The 14329-nt window shown below is 41.3% G+C and overlaps 1 protein-coding gene across 14 annotated transcripts in view; it reads left to right on the forward strand.

Annotated features, from left to right (window-relative positions):
* The window catches only part of LOC110087776 (WASH complex subunit 2A), a 64158-nt gene that overhangs the window by 20276 nt on the left and 29553 nt on the right, over positions 1 to 14329 (forward strand). For 7 of the 14 annotated variants that reach the window (XM_020809638.3, XM_020809641.3, XM_020809640.3 and 4 more), the window contains exons 11-18: positions 842 to 914; positions 2258 to 2314; positions 5477 to 5638; positions 7292 to 7419; positions 9602 to 9694; positions 10646 to 10753; positions 12534 to 12620; positions 13045 to 13196. In XM_020809638.3, the coding sequence (XP_020665297.3) occupies positions 842 to 914; positions 2258 to 2314; positions 5477 to 5638; positions 7292 to 7419; positions 9602 to 9694; positions 10646 to 10753; positions 12534 to 12620; positions 13045 to 13196 (860 nt within the window). The remainder of the gene's footprint in view (positions 1 to 841; positions 915 to 2257; positions 2315 to 5476; positions 5639 to 7291; positions 7420 to 9601; positions 9695 to 10645; positions 10754 to 12533; positions 12621 to 13044; positions 13197 to 14329) is intronic. The other 7 variants (XM_020809639.3, XM_078390645.1, XM_078390644.1 and 4 more) reach the window with 1 other exon arrangement.

Genomic DNA, 14329 nt, shown 5'->3' on the forward strand with positions numbered 1-14329 from the left:
GTAGACAATGTGGTGACACCTGGATGTTTCAGACTGTAATCCCTACAAAGCTCAACCACCATGGAATATGGGTGCTGTAGTACAAAATATCTAGAGGGCACTAGGTTGCCCAACTCTGCCTGAAAAACTAATCTCAAATGCAAGTGTTGGGCATTTCCTCTCTTCAGCTGATGTAGTCTTCTTTTTTGGAATTAGATGTGGGATATACGTATACTGAAAGTTGGTAGTTCTTAACAGTTGTTTGCTTCCCAGGAGTAGTAGATCACTCCTAGAGTCCTATCCTTATCTTGGCCTCCCTTGACAACTGAACTTTCTTCCCTTAGGTGGCATTGTCATGGCCACCTGAGAATTCCGTTCTGCGATTATATAAAGTTATATAAACTAATATAAACTAATAAACTAACACAATGTCTTTATGAGTTATTAAAATTTAAATAAATAAGCCTACTGGTTGGTTTTGCTTCTATAAATGCAATGGCAGTGTGAATCGCAGCAGCAAATTGCCACTGATGAATGAGTTGCCACTTGTATCCTTCATTGTTACCAATTCAAATGGTGGCAAGTTGTTAACTTGCAGCAGTTCTAGCCATTGCGCTTATGCCATTGCAACTAGCCAGAAAAATTCTGGGATAGCAGTACCGTAATATTATTTATTCTTGGAAACCTAATCAATTGCCAAAAAGGAAAACGACTGTTTGGTAGTATATGTTGTCATGAAATATATTTATGCAAATTCAGTTTTATTGGGTCTTGGTCTGTTCTTATGTCTTTTGCATGTAAACTTTTTGGTTCATGCAATAACAGTTCAAAAATGGCACATTTAATCTGTGTTTTCAACCAGAGTGACCTTTTTGCTGAAGCTCCGAAAGGGGAAGATTTGCTGGAAAAAGAAACAAGAATCCCTATAAATGATGGTAAGGATTTTTGGAAGCGGGAACAGACTGAATTTTGAAGATTTGCCCTGTGTGATGGACAAATACTGACTATGCAAGTGTATTCTCTGTATATAGGTATATACAATATCTCTATATAGGTACATATAAAATTATATATAAATTATGTGTTGTGCATGCTAGAGTCTATGGAGTGTTGGTCCTGGTTTTTGTATAGAATTTGCTGGTTGAAATCTTTTTCTCTGTGTTATGTCAGGTAAGGTTGCTATCAGCCACAACCATTTTTCAAAGATCAAACATTTCTGACCTCCCTACCCTACTGGGATCCTATGGAAACCCTTTTGTTGTCGGGAATTTGGTAGGGGCTGCTGGATGGAGTAGTGGGAGCACTCTGTTCATGACTGCAAATATGTGTTTTCAAGCAGTTGCATCTAGTGTTCGTTTAAAAAAAGAGAGAGCCAGTTGAGCAGCAAAGGATAACCTGGACTTACAGCAATTCAGGCTGAAGAAAACACACCTAGAACAGAGAAACATGTGTGATGGACAGACAGAGTTAGGCTGAAGTTGTTTCCATTGACAACGTAGCTTCTACTGGCAAGTCTTACTCCTAAAAGCATTCAAATCTATGTTGTCTGTCTGTCATTTGAAGCAGTACGTTAATTTATAATCCCCAGACAAGTCAGAAATATGATGGCAGTGGGTGTTACAAGGTAGAACCATCCCAGTGGAAGTAATTTTTGGTAATTAAACACTGATTTGGTAGTGAATATGGATGTTGCAAGGAGAACAGTATTTCATAGATATACAGTCAATTAGCTGGTGTTATGTTTTAGTGTTATGTGTTTGTAATGAGTAGGAGTTGTGAGGATGCAAATCCTGATGTACATTTCAATGCATGTTATCTTGTATGCCTGGCATCATCATACTTTTTTATTAGTTAGAGGTTCAAAGAGCATTCCAGACTGTGGATTGCTAGTTCCTGAATGCAAGCTTGAGAAAATAGTTAAGAAGAGATCTATCCAGCCCAGGATTTGGCAGTGGTTTTCTAGAAAGATAGAAAGATATTAGGCGGGAATTTTCCTGCCCTGCCGGCAAATGGCAGCGGCTGAAATTACTGATGAGTGCAAAGTGATCCAGAGTGCAGGTCAGATTCAATGCTTATCTGTGGGAGTTCAGACCCTTCACATGAGAAGCAGAAATGGGGAAGCACAGGGTTGTGGTATCAGCCAGGAAGGCAAATGTGAGAACGAGAGGAGCTAGCTATTCATCTGTATGCCCTTAGATTCACCCCCCCAAAAAAGTGCTGCTTCTTATATGTCAGAATTAATTTTGTGAGAAAACTCTTTGGATTTTCTGTTCTTTAGAGCCATCATCGAAAGCTATGAGAAAAGTTCCTGCTGGAGCAGTTTCTCTCTTTCCAGGTATGAATAATTTAGAGTTGATGAAAAATGCTTTTGTAATTTTAAATATTCAAGTCAGTGTGTCTCCCACATATTTGCCACATAGTTTTTGAGCATTGTAGACATTTGCAGGCATCTTCATGGGCAACTTCCACTCCAGAACCTGGAATCTGATATTCTCATTCAAAATCCTTTGTTTTGATGATGGATTCCCCTGACCAAAGAAGTCAGTGCTTGCTGTTATTTTATGAATTATACCATTTCTGCTTATTTACTTTTACTCATTGTATTCACTGCCACTCAGTACTACCTAAAAAAGGAATACAATAGGACCCCCATATCCACTGAGGATTGGTTCCAAACTCCCACCCCACCCCAACAGATACAGTACTGAAAACTGCAGTGAGAAGTGAGAGATTTCTTTAGAGGAAAAATCCAGACTGCAAATAAGCCAAACACATCCTGATGAAGACTGAGCATACTGAGTGGCCATGGAAGGCTGACAGTGGGGAGAGAGTAGGAGTACAATGCACTCTATAGACCCTTGAATGGTGTTGTGAGTCAACAATTTGTTGCAGGACCGTTTGTAAGTTTTTGTAATTTCAGAAGCCCATCTTGTCTTTCTAACGGTTCTTTCAAACCTTATTTTTTTAAATTTCAAACCTTATTGTTCTTCTTCGTGGCCTCTGTTCGCAAATGGGTTAGACTGCGCCTGCGTGGGACTCCTCGGAATCTTCTAGAGCTTAAAAATATGTGATTAGTAGAACGTTTCCCTGTGGCGCGCATGCTCCGCCACCCTGTAATACCTCAGTTCTTTCTTACCGCCGCTGAGATCGGACTCTTTCGCAACGTTTAGAGCTGTTTGGAATTGTTACCTATTTCACGGTTTTCCGATTTTGGTCTGGCTTCCTGAATACCGTTTGTGTTTCTGGAGTACTTTGACATTTGGACTGGCTTTGTTTATGATTGTGATTGTCAGAGATGTTGGTGGTTATCAAGGCTTTCCGTGCTTTTTTTCCTCTCGTGGTTGGTTGTGGAGTACAGGTGGCCATGGACAACATGACCACTCTGTATTACATCAACAAGCAGGAGGGGCACCCACTCTTTGTCTCTTCTTTATTTAGCGATTCACCTTTGGGAATGGTGCTACAACCACCATATTTTTCCAGTCGCCATTCACGTGTCTACAGAGGACAACGATGGGGCCGATTATCTGAGCCGTCTTACCACTCAGACTCACAAGTGAGTTCTCGATAACTCGATATTCTCCCATATCTGCGATTGGTGGGGAATACCAGCTATCAACAGATTTGCCACCCAGGCCAATTTGAAGTGCAGCAGGTATTGCTCTCAAGCAGGGAGAGGCAAGGATTCTTTGGGCGATGCCTTCATGGTGAGCTGGGATGATGTCCTCCTTTCTCTCCCCCCCCCATTCCACTCATTCAATGAGCAGTCATCAGGACCCATCACTTACAAGCCAGTGCCATCTTGATAGCCCCATGGTGGCCTCGTCAGCCATGGTTCACCACCCTCAGAACCATCTCCTTCAAGTTTCTGAGATTACCTCTCCAACTATTTCTTCTAACTCAGGACGGAGGCAATATCTGTCATCCCGACCTGGAGTCACTTCACCTGACGGTGTGGAGGATTCTCTCAATGTAAAAGAAATATTGGACAGAGCTAGAAAACTTTCTACAAAATTGCTATACTCTTATAAATGGTCTGTTTTCACCAAAGTTACTTCTTCCAGAAGTCTTCTGGCTGTTCCAGTTTTGTTGGATACTCTCCTCATTTTCTTCTGTTATCCGTTTGATCGAGGTCTGGCCTACTGGATGTTAAAAGTTTGTATTTCCGCTATTGTTTCTTATCAGCCTTTAGGTTCAGAAGCTTCCCACTTATTTTCACACCCGAATTTAAAGTAGTTCCTTAGGGGTTTGCATAATATGCACCCACCTGTCCAGCCTCCACTCCCTCAATGGTCTCTCCAGGTCGTTTTATGGGCTCTTGCTCACCCACTATTCGAGCCCATGGCTTCTGCTCATCTTAAACTTCTCTTGATTAAGACTTTGTTTCTCATGGCTATTACTTCTGCACGGAGAGCTAGCGAGTTGGCTGCCTTTCGGGCTGATGCCCATTATATACAGTTTCACCCGGACAAAGTTGTCTTGTATCCTGATGTGTCTTTTCTCCCTAAAATGGTTTCGAGTTTCCACATTAATCAACCTCTGATTCTCCTGATGTTATTTCCTAAATGGATTCCTGATGTTGAGCACATGCTCCATTCCTTGGATGTTCGACGTGCCTTGGCTTTTTACATTTCCAGAACTAAGGACTTCCATACTTCTCCTAAACTATTTGTCTGCTTCCATGGCCCACGAAAAGGCACTCCGGCCTCTCCACAAATGGTTTCCAGGTGGATCGTTTCTACTGTCACTTTGGCCTATGAACTGGCTGGCATTGAAGGCACACTCCACAAGAGCTATGGCTACTTTGACTGGTCACGTGGAATTGAAGTCCCTGACATTTGTCGAGCGGCCACATGGTCTGCATCATCTACCTTTGTGGTGCATTTGGACATCAGGGCCAAAAAGGAAGCAAGTTTTAGAAGGGCTGTGGTGACTTCAGTGTTGGCATGACAGCCCTCCTTCTGGTAAGTGAGCTTGCTAGTCACCCATTTGTGTGCATTCACAGAGGCCATGAAGAAGAAAGAGAGGTTACTTACCTGTAAGCATAGTTCTTCGAGTGGTCCTCTGTGAATGCACACATCCCCCCCATCCTTCCTGCTGTCCATCACTCGGTGTTTTGAGCTTGGTTACAGTTAGAGCCTTCACAGCGGCGGACATTTTGGAACTGAGGTATTAGGGACGGGCGGAGCATGCATTCCATGGGAAACTTCTAATCACATGTTTTTAAGCTCTAGAAGATTCCGAGCACAGGCGCAGTCTAACCCATTTATGTAGATTCACAGAGGACCACCCGAAGAACTATGCTTACAGGTAAGTAACCTTTCTTTCCTTGCAATTGGACACCTGAAGTCCAGAAGTTGCCCTTACCTTGTCTTAGATTTGCATCTGATAGTGACAGAAATGGTTTAGAACTGAAACAGCACGTAATTGGCTGTCTCAGTAGCTGTAGAAAATCTGGTTAAATATTAAGTGACGACATCTTTTCCTCCATTTATAGGTAGAAATGATGTGTTTAGCCCCTCATTTATAACAGAGAAAGAGAATAAGGAACCCATAGAACCAATTGCAGATAAAGTCTCAAAATTGCATGAAAATTCTGGCCTCTTTGGTGGTGATGATGATGACCACTTCAAATCAAACAAGGAAAGTTCCATTCCAGGTAAGCTTCTAAATTAAATTACTTCTGTTTCCTTCTCCTCGGTCTCTCCTATCAAATAATCTGAATCTTCCTGAATAGTATACTTAGACTTCAGTAAGGCATTTGATAAAGTAGACCACAACCTACTTCTCCGTAAGATACTACAAAGAGGGATAGACAGCTCAACTTCCAGATGGATTTGCAGCTGGCTGACCAACCACACTCAACGTGTGGTCCTCTGTGGAACCACATCTACAGGGAAGATGGACATCAATTTATTCTCCATTGCACCTGAGGGTAGTACAAGAACCAATGGGTGGAAACTGTCAGAGGGAGATCCAATCTGGAAATAAGGAGTTTCCTGATGGTGAGAACCATTAAGCAGTGGAACAGCTTGCCTCCCGATGCTGTGGGTGCCCCATCACTGGAAATTTTCATTAAAAAATTGGACAGCCATGTGTCCGGTATGGTATGAGATCTCCTGCCTTGGGCAGGGGGTTGGACTAGAAGACCTCCAAGGTCCCTTCCAACCCTACAATGATTCTGTGATTCTTTGGAACAGTAGCATAAAGCGATGGGGAAGGTTTCACCAATAACATTGCATGATGAGCCGCTGTTAAAAGGTCCATGAGAAGAGACTACTGAGTGGCATCTTCAAATATTCGAAAAGCTGTAATGTGGAACTTGGAGCAAGTTTATTTTCTGTGGCTGAAGGGGATAGGACCTGAGCCAATGCACTTGAATGTACTTTATTTATATCCCATTTTTTGTTCCTTTATAGGAAGAAAGGTGGGATATAAATGAATAAATAAAAAGATATTTTGCCTGGATATAGGGGTAACTTCCTGGCAGTAAGAGCTGTGGAATAGACTAGCTTAGATCCACCACTGATAGCCATCCAGCTCCAAAGCAGTAGTTAAGCTGGAAATCACAGCATATGACATTGTATTGTATCTGTATTACCCAAATAACATATCTATTAAGTCTGCATCAATTCTCTGGCATTTTGGAGCTTGGATGAACATAGAAATCCTCAAGAAAACATTCAGAATCCAAAGAGTTTTATGAATGGAATTCATGATGGCTGCTGTATGCACTTTAAAATGTGAAACACACAAGTAGCACCAGATTCTTTACAGAGCAGGAAGATTTTCTCTTTGTTCTGTTGATTCATATGTGCCTAGTATTATGTCTATATATCTGTGTGCATGCATGTGTGCGCGTACACTTTTTAAGCTTTACTACCAGTGTTTGAAAGGACGTGGTGGTGCTGCAGGTTAAACCGCAGAAGCCTCTGTACTGCAAGGTCTGAAGACCAGCAGTTGTAAGATCGAATCTACGCAACAGAGTGAGCTCCTGTCACTTGTCCCAGGTCCTACCAACCTAGCAGTTCGAAAGGATGTAAAAATGCAAGTAGATAAATGGGTACCACCCCGGTGGGAAGGTAATGCCGTTCCATGTCTAGTCACGCTGGCCACGTGACCATGGAAATGGTCTATGGATGAACGCTGTCTCTACGGCTTGGAAACGGGGATAACCACCGTGCCATAGAGTCGGACACGACTGGGCTAAATGTCAAGGGGAACCTTTACCTTTACCAGTTTTTGAAAAGTGACTTCTAACAGAGCTGGTAATTATTCCTTAAGTTAAAATATATATTTTGCTCTTAAACAGCCAAACCTGCAACTGATCTCTTTGATGCTGAGGGGGATCTATTCAAGGAAAGCCCTGATGTTACCAGTGTTACGAATGAAGCAGTTAAAGAAGCTAGAGGAAAGAAAGAACTGATAACAGGAGACAAGGTAATCAAACAGAGTTGGTTACAGAATGGTAGGTACTCAGAGTGCTTACCAATGACTCCTTCTCAAACTGGGAGGAGGTAACAAGTGGGGTATCACAAGGCTCAGTTCTGGGTGCTCTTCAGTGCTTTTATTAGTGACTTGGATGAAAGTCTGCAGAGAATGCTTATCAGATTTCCAGATGAGCCAAAATTGGGTGGAATAGCTATGTAATACCCTGGAAGACAGAAATAAAATTCCAAAAGATCTTGATAGGCTCAACCACTGGGTTGGAAACAACAGCATAAAGTTTAACAGTGATAAGTGCAAAGCAGTTCATCTAGGAAAAACAAACCAAATGCACAATTACAAGATGGGGGATGCATGGCTTTTTAATGCTACATGTGAGGAGGATCCTGTAATTATTATAGATCACAACTGTATATGAGCCAGCATTGCAATGTGGTTGCAAAAAGGGCAAATGCTCCTATAGGCTGCATTAACAGATGTATAGTCTCCAAATCCTGTGAAGTACTAGTCCCTGCCTCTATTCAGCAATGGTTAGACCTCATCTAAAATACTATGTCCAGTTCTGGACACCACACTTTAAGAAGACTCTCTCAATGAGAGACTGAGATCATCTTGGCTGTGGGTTACAGAATGGATACACTATCAGCCAAGAAGAGAGTTTTTGTGGTCACCACTTTATTCCACTGCAGAGCCTGTCACATTGGCTTCAGAAGGTTTTTCACTAGGAATCGGCAAGCCTTTCCCCCATTTTAAAGCCTCCTTCAGTTCAAAGGAAGCCTTGGTATGGGGCAGTTGGGGAGGGGGCAGGATTCCTGCCCAAACTCTGAGAATTGGAAGGTTCCAGAACAGAGCTTTGCACAGGTGCAGCACACACATCCCATGTCTGAATGTGTACGGTAAGGTTTATTGAAGAGTGCAAATTCTGCAGAATTGGAGATGAATGGAGGTTAAACCGCAGATCAGTTAATCTCAGAAAGAAATTGTATAAGCGTACAGAGGACTTAGTTCATAACAATGCTGAGATTATAGGATCAAGAAGTTCCAGTTCACATGGAACAGCTTGGTCTAAGAACTATAATTGCAGGTAAATCTTGTATCTCTTCCCCATGGCTGCAGAGACTAGCTATACTGTACTGAAACTGGGGTGGGGTGGGGGGACTCATATCTTTAAAATGCCTTTTTGCTCTCCCTAAAAATACATCTTGCCTCAATGTTTGCTGCCCATTCCTTTCAGGAGAACAAGACTCCTTTTCCTCACATTGCTTAACAGAAGCAATGGGAGTGAAACCTGTTCATCGGTCATATAGAATATGTTTAAGAATATGTTTAACAGTTTTGAATCAAATAATTGGCAGAGAAGATTAACATAAGGAAAGCTACATCTCCTGGTCAGGATAAATAATCAGAATGATCCTGCACTAAAAGTTGAAAGAATTCTAGCATGCAAAGCAGCGTCCAATTTTAAGGCTTATTCCAAATGAATCTCTTTGTTTTCTTCCTGGTGTGTTCTCCTGTGTGTTGAAGATACAGTAGGTTCTGATGAGATGAATTCAGAAGTGTTGGGAGGAAGCAGGTGTGTTGTGTTATTGTCTTAAAGAGAGATGGCATCAGGGTTGGGCAACTTTGATAGGTCCAGGACCCAGTTTTTACTTGAGGGAAGCTGTCATAGTGTGCTTTCCAAAAATGTTTTTTTTAATTTGTATCCCCTTAGCATTAGAAGCGAATTTGTCACTTTGAAGAAAAACGTGGATTTCCTCACAATAAACAAGATCATACCCTTTGATTTTCAAATACATTAACCACTCCTAGCAGCAGTTTTTGTTGGGAGAAGAAAATGTTAGGGGGTGGGAGTCTACAGCAGTAGATAGTCGCCATATGTGGCCTGCAAAGGCGTGTGTTTCTCATGTTGATGTACAATTTGGAGAAGCTGTTCACAGGTGAAACCTCCTGGAGAGAGGTTTATTGGGAACGACACATGTTGCCATGGCCACTGTTCACTTAGGCTCTTTTCTTTCCAAGATGGTGCATGGTCTTCTCTCAAATGAGCAGCCAGTGAGCACTAAATTTTCCTGTAATACTGTACTTTGTTTCCAAGGTTTTTTGCAAAATTGTCATCTTACGACTGATTCAAGGTAGACTGCTAATGACTGGTGTGTGTTATGTCTGTGTTTTAAAGAGTCAACCAGATTCTGCTGAAATTTTCAAGCCTTTAACGCAAACATCTTCCAAAGGCCAGATAAGCCTTTTCTCAGATGAAGAGGATTCTGAGGTAAGTTGTTACTTCATACTAAATGAGCTACATAATAGATATCTGGGTGAATAGGTATCCCAAATGCCAGGTGTTCTGTCATGTATCGGATATGAGTCTCTGAAGTTTGCAGCTACAATCTCAATGTCTTAACTGACTCAATAGTTATGGTGTTTGAAGGATAAGCAATTCATGACAAATATAAATGGTATTATGAATGCTACAAGAGATCACAGTACTATTTGCTAATAAACTGCTGTAGATTATCTGAATTTGGGTGTAGACTGAGAAATGCACCTAATTTTTTTTCTTTATAATGTACTAAGCACAAGTTGGAAAAGAATTATAGGCTCTCCTGTGTGCAATAGGAAATGAGTTGTGTCGTGGAATTTGTGCATACACCTTCCTGCCAACTCAGTCGAATCCCTGCTGTTTTCCTCAAGCGCTGGATGTGAATCAAACAACTTTGCTTTTCTAAAAAGGAAGAAGGAGCATGGCAATGTTCTCAGGCCCCTTTCACTTGACATGGCTCAAGTGGCTAGGACTAGCTTGGGCTTATAGGTCAAACAGAAGGCTAGCTTGGACAGCGGAACTACAACATGACTGCATTTCCTTCATCTACCTTTTTCTGCCCACGTGTGCCAGAGTGCAGCTTGTCAGGGTTCACTTTTAACACAGATGTGAGCTGTGAAGCCTAGTGCTACTAGCACACATAATTTCGTTCCCTCTCAGAGTTGAGGCCAACTCTTGTTTGTGCCAAGTTGTTTAAAAATCTAGAAGGGTATGCACTATTAACCTTTCCACCTCTGTAGTTCTGGCAGGAAATAGAAACCTCTGCAGTCCACTGCTATTTTGCTGCAAAAGTAGAGGCCCAGTTCCAATTTGGCAATTTGACATATTCCACTGGATAGGTAGATGCATTTCTGGAAGCAAAGAACAACTACAATGAATTCAACTTTGTTTTGTATCCAGCAGGATTTATTATTTTCCGATCAGTCCAGTAAAGGAAATAAATCTTCATCATCAAACAAAGTGACGACAAAACCACAAGTATCACTCTTTGAAGATGAGGATGAAGAGGTATGTGTTGTCTCAAGATAGATAGGTCTCACAAAATATATAAGTATGAATTGATGTAGATCTTCACAGCATAATGCCTAAAAACTGACTGAAGATGTATTTGCGAAGACTTTCACAGCCGGGAAAATGGTTGTTGGGAGTTTTTCGGGCTCTTTGGCCGTGTTCTGAAAGTTGTTCTTCATAACGTTTCGCCAGTCTCTGTGGCCGGCATCTTCGGACTGATTGAAGACCTTGTTTCTCTTGTCTCCTTTGTAGGTCCCTGGACAGTCTTTTTGTTATTTGATTCCTTTTCTTGCCTCTTTGGGGGAATGTTGTGTCTTGATAGATGGGAAAGCTGTCCTGATAGGATTTGGGGTGGGGTTGGGGGAATAAAGTTAACATTGAAAGATGAAATAAGTTTGGCAAATGTTATTCTTACTTCTGAGATTTGGAAACACTTGGAATCAGTGTCACTTTCCTAATTAGTCAGTGGGTGCTTGTATTGGACACTTTTCAGTGGTATTAATTGCTTGGAGAATGAGAGGGAGCCTTGTGTACTGTTGACAGAACAGGACAGGAAGGAAGCAGAGAGACTGAAGGAGGCAGAAGGAAAGAAAAGGCAATATGATTCACAGATTGTATTAACAAACTAGAGTGTGGTGAGGACCAAAGATAGAACTTCTCAGATGTCTCTGGTCCCACCCAAGAGAAATGGTCCCAACATTCTTTGGACATACCTAGCAACCTTAGGAACCTTTACCTGAAATCTCAAGGGCAGACAAGTCTTTTACCTTTGGGATGGTGTAGAGTTGGAGGGATGCGTTCCAGCTTCATACTTCAATATCTGACACCTGGAGCTATCCTACATTCTGTTCTCATTTCCCATCTAATTTTGATTTAACTTAACATTTTGTGAGTTGAATTTAACTGCTGTGAACAGACTTTACTAGTTTGATTTGACTCCATCACACACTGCTCATTTCCTCTGCACATCTGATGTGTCTGCAAAATGGGACATGTGGGAAGAGGAAACTTCTTTCTGCTCTGAATGTCTGGGCATCCAGTCACCCCCAAAGATCCAGTTTCGCCCATGTCTACAAATTTTGCTCCTCTGCGTTTGGAGCCAGACTCCGTGCCTGGCATGCCATTAGTATAGATCAGTGATTCACAACTTTTGGTAACCCAGGTGTTCTTGGACTGCAACTCCCAGAAACCCCGGCCAGGACAGCTGGTGGTGAAGGCTTCTAAGAATTGCAGTCCAAGAGCACCTAGGTTACACCTAGGTTACACAAGGTTGGGAGCCACTGCTATAGATCATCTAGTCTTCATCATAATTTGCATGGAGCTTGCAATCAGGTTTTTGTTCCCTTAATTACATTTTCCATTTTCCGGATCAAAACTATCTGCCACAACAAGCAAAAGAAAGAAAGAAAGAAAGAAAAGAAAAGAAAAAAAGGTGCATGAGTCCATTCCCTTCTAGTGTGCACATCAAGAGTATGCACAAAAATTTCCATGATTTCATTTCAGAAGGTTCTAAATGTTGCTCTGCATGGGAACAGGACTGAATATGCCTGGCTGCACACATCAACCATTAGAGAATTATTGCAAGGAATCTGTCTTTTTAGTGTCTGTCCTCTCACTCCAGGTGTTTGAAGTTAAGTAGTGTTCTATTACTAATTCTATTTCTGTTGCTTGGATGATGTATAAATTCAGATGAGGAAACTATGGAACCCAAGAGAGAAAGAGAGAGTAGCTGGATTCTCCATTGTATTGCAGTTTTTCTTCTGTTCGTGTCTTCTAGGATCTCTTTGGACCTTTGCCTAAGACACAAGTATCAAAACCACCCCAAGAGAAAGCAACTGGTGTACTCTTCAGCAGTGATGAGGAGGTAACTTCTATAGAGGTTCTTAAAGGGACAGCTGGGTATACAAGAATCAAACCAGATTAAATATAGAATTTAATACTGAGATACTCTGTGTGGTAGAAGATAGGAGGCATGGCTCCCATATCCTTCAGCCCTGGAAATATCAAAAATATATTATGTGACCCTCTGTGTGAAAAGTTTGGAGACCCCTGGTCTAGATGAATGAATGATTGAGAAGCTTTATAAATTTTAAATCCTCAAGTGTCTTAAGAAAGACATGTTGAGGAAATGGTTTGATTTCCTAAATTAATGTTATTTTTTTTCATACTTTCTCATCTATTATATCTTGTAATGCATCTTGATAGCACTCTTTTTCCTGTGAAATTTGGAATGGAAAAAAAGACAACCTGTAGAATAACAGTGGTACAAATAATGTCTATATTTTTAGGACCACTGGAATATCACCAAAGAAGTCAAACCTGCATCTGAATGCAGCCAAACGAAAAAAACAGTACATGCTGCCGCGGCTGTCAGCCACAATATAAAGAAATGCCTTTTTGAAGAGAAGGAGGAAGATTTGTTTACTATCACTAAAGAGAGGTAATATGTTTCAACATGTCTATAAAACTTCTGGTAGTACAGTTTCAACACACCACTTAATTCCACTCCCCGCCTGTAAGACATTAAAGTAAGATTTTTTCGGAGATCACTTTTGTACCACTTTTTCCAAACCGAAACTTTGAAAGAGGTAACTGAGAACAGTTCTGTGTAGGGAAAGAATGAAAGTTAATGTGACCTAATATGACAAAGTTCATTCTTAGTGGTATATTTGAGGTTCTATTCAGATTTGATGAGTTGACACCCTATGCAGTATGTATGTATGTGTGTGTGTGTGTGTATGTATGTATGTGTGTATGTATGTATGTATGTATGTATTTATTTATTTATTTATTTATTTATTTATTTATTTATTTATTTATTTATTTATTTATTTATTTATTGAATTTGTACCCCGCCCATTTAGTCCACTGACTACTCTGGGCAGCTAACAACATATAAAAATAAACCCTTTAAAATATAAAACAAGCAATACAACAATAGACAAGGACTCAAGATGAAAAAAGCAAAATAAATCAAGAGGTGGCTGGAGGGAAGGCTTGCCTAAATAGCCAGGTTTTCAATTGGCCTTTGAAAATGCCCAGCGAAGGGGCCATACGAATCTCAGAAGGGAGGTTGTTCCAAAGGCGAGGAGCCACTGCCGAGAAGGCCCGGTTTCTTGTTTTTTCCTTTTGGGCCTCCCTCGGCGTTAGGCTCCTCAGCCTCACCTCCTGAATAGGAATAATCTCTCTGAGAAGAGCAGTGAGACGATTCTTTACTGTTTGGAATGACCCTTCACATCAACTAGAAGGCAGAGCAGCCAGTGACTGACTCTTCCTCATAAGGAGTCCACTGTCCAAAGCTTACTGGGTAGCAGGTTTGAAGTCGTGCTTCCTTATAGTTGCTACTCCCTGGGTACAAACTATATTTGGTTTTCTATATTTTTCTATTTCTCATCATTTCTCTTGTCAGATTTCCTTTTTGTCCCCCATTCTGAAAAAGTTAGCTAGGATTGGGGCTAAGCTGAAACGGTATGTTTCTCAGTGGGTCTATACAAAACACCCAGCCCTCAGTGTTTTTGTGTGGGTGAAACAAGTGTCAGGACAGCAGCAACCAGCATCTTTTTGCCCTCAGCT

The sequence above is a fragment of the Pogona vitticeps genome, chromosome 3 (genome assembly GCF_051106095.1).
Source record: "Pogona vitticeps strain Pit_001003342236 chromosome 3, PviZW2.1, whole genome shotgun sequence".
Classification (NCBI taxonomy): Eukaryota; Metazoa; Chordata; class Lepidosauria; order Squamata; family Agamidae; genus Pogona; species Pogona vitticeps.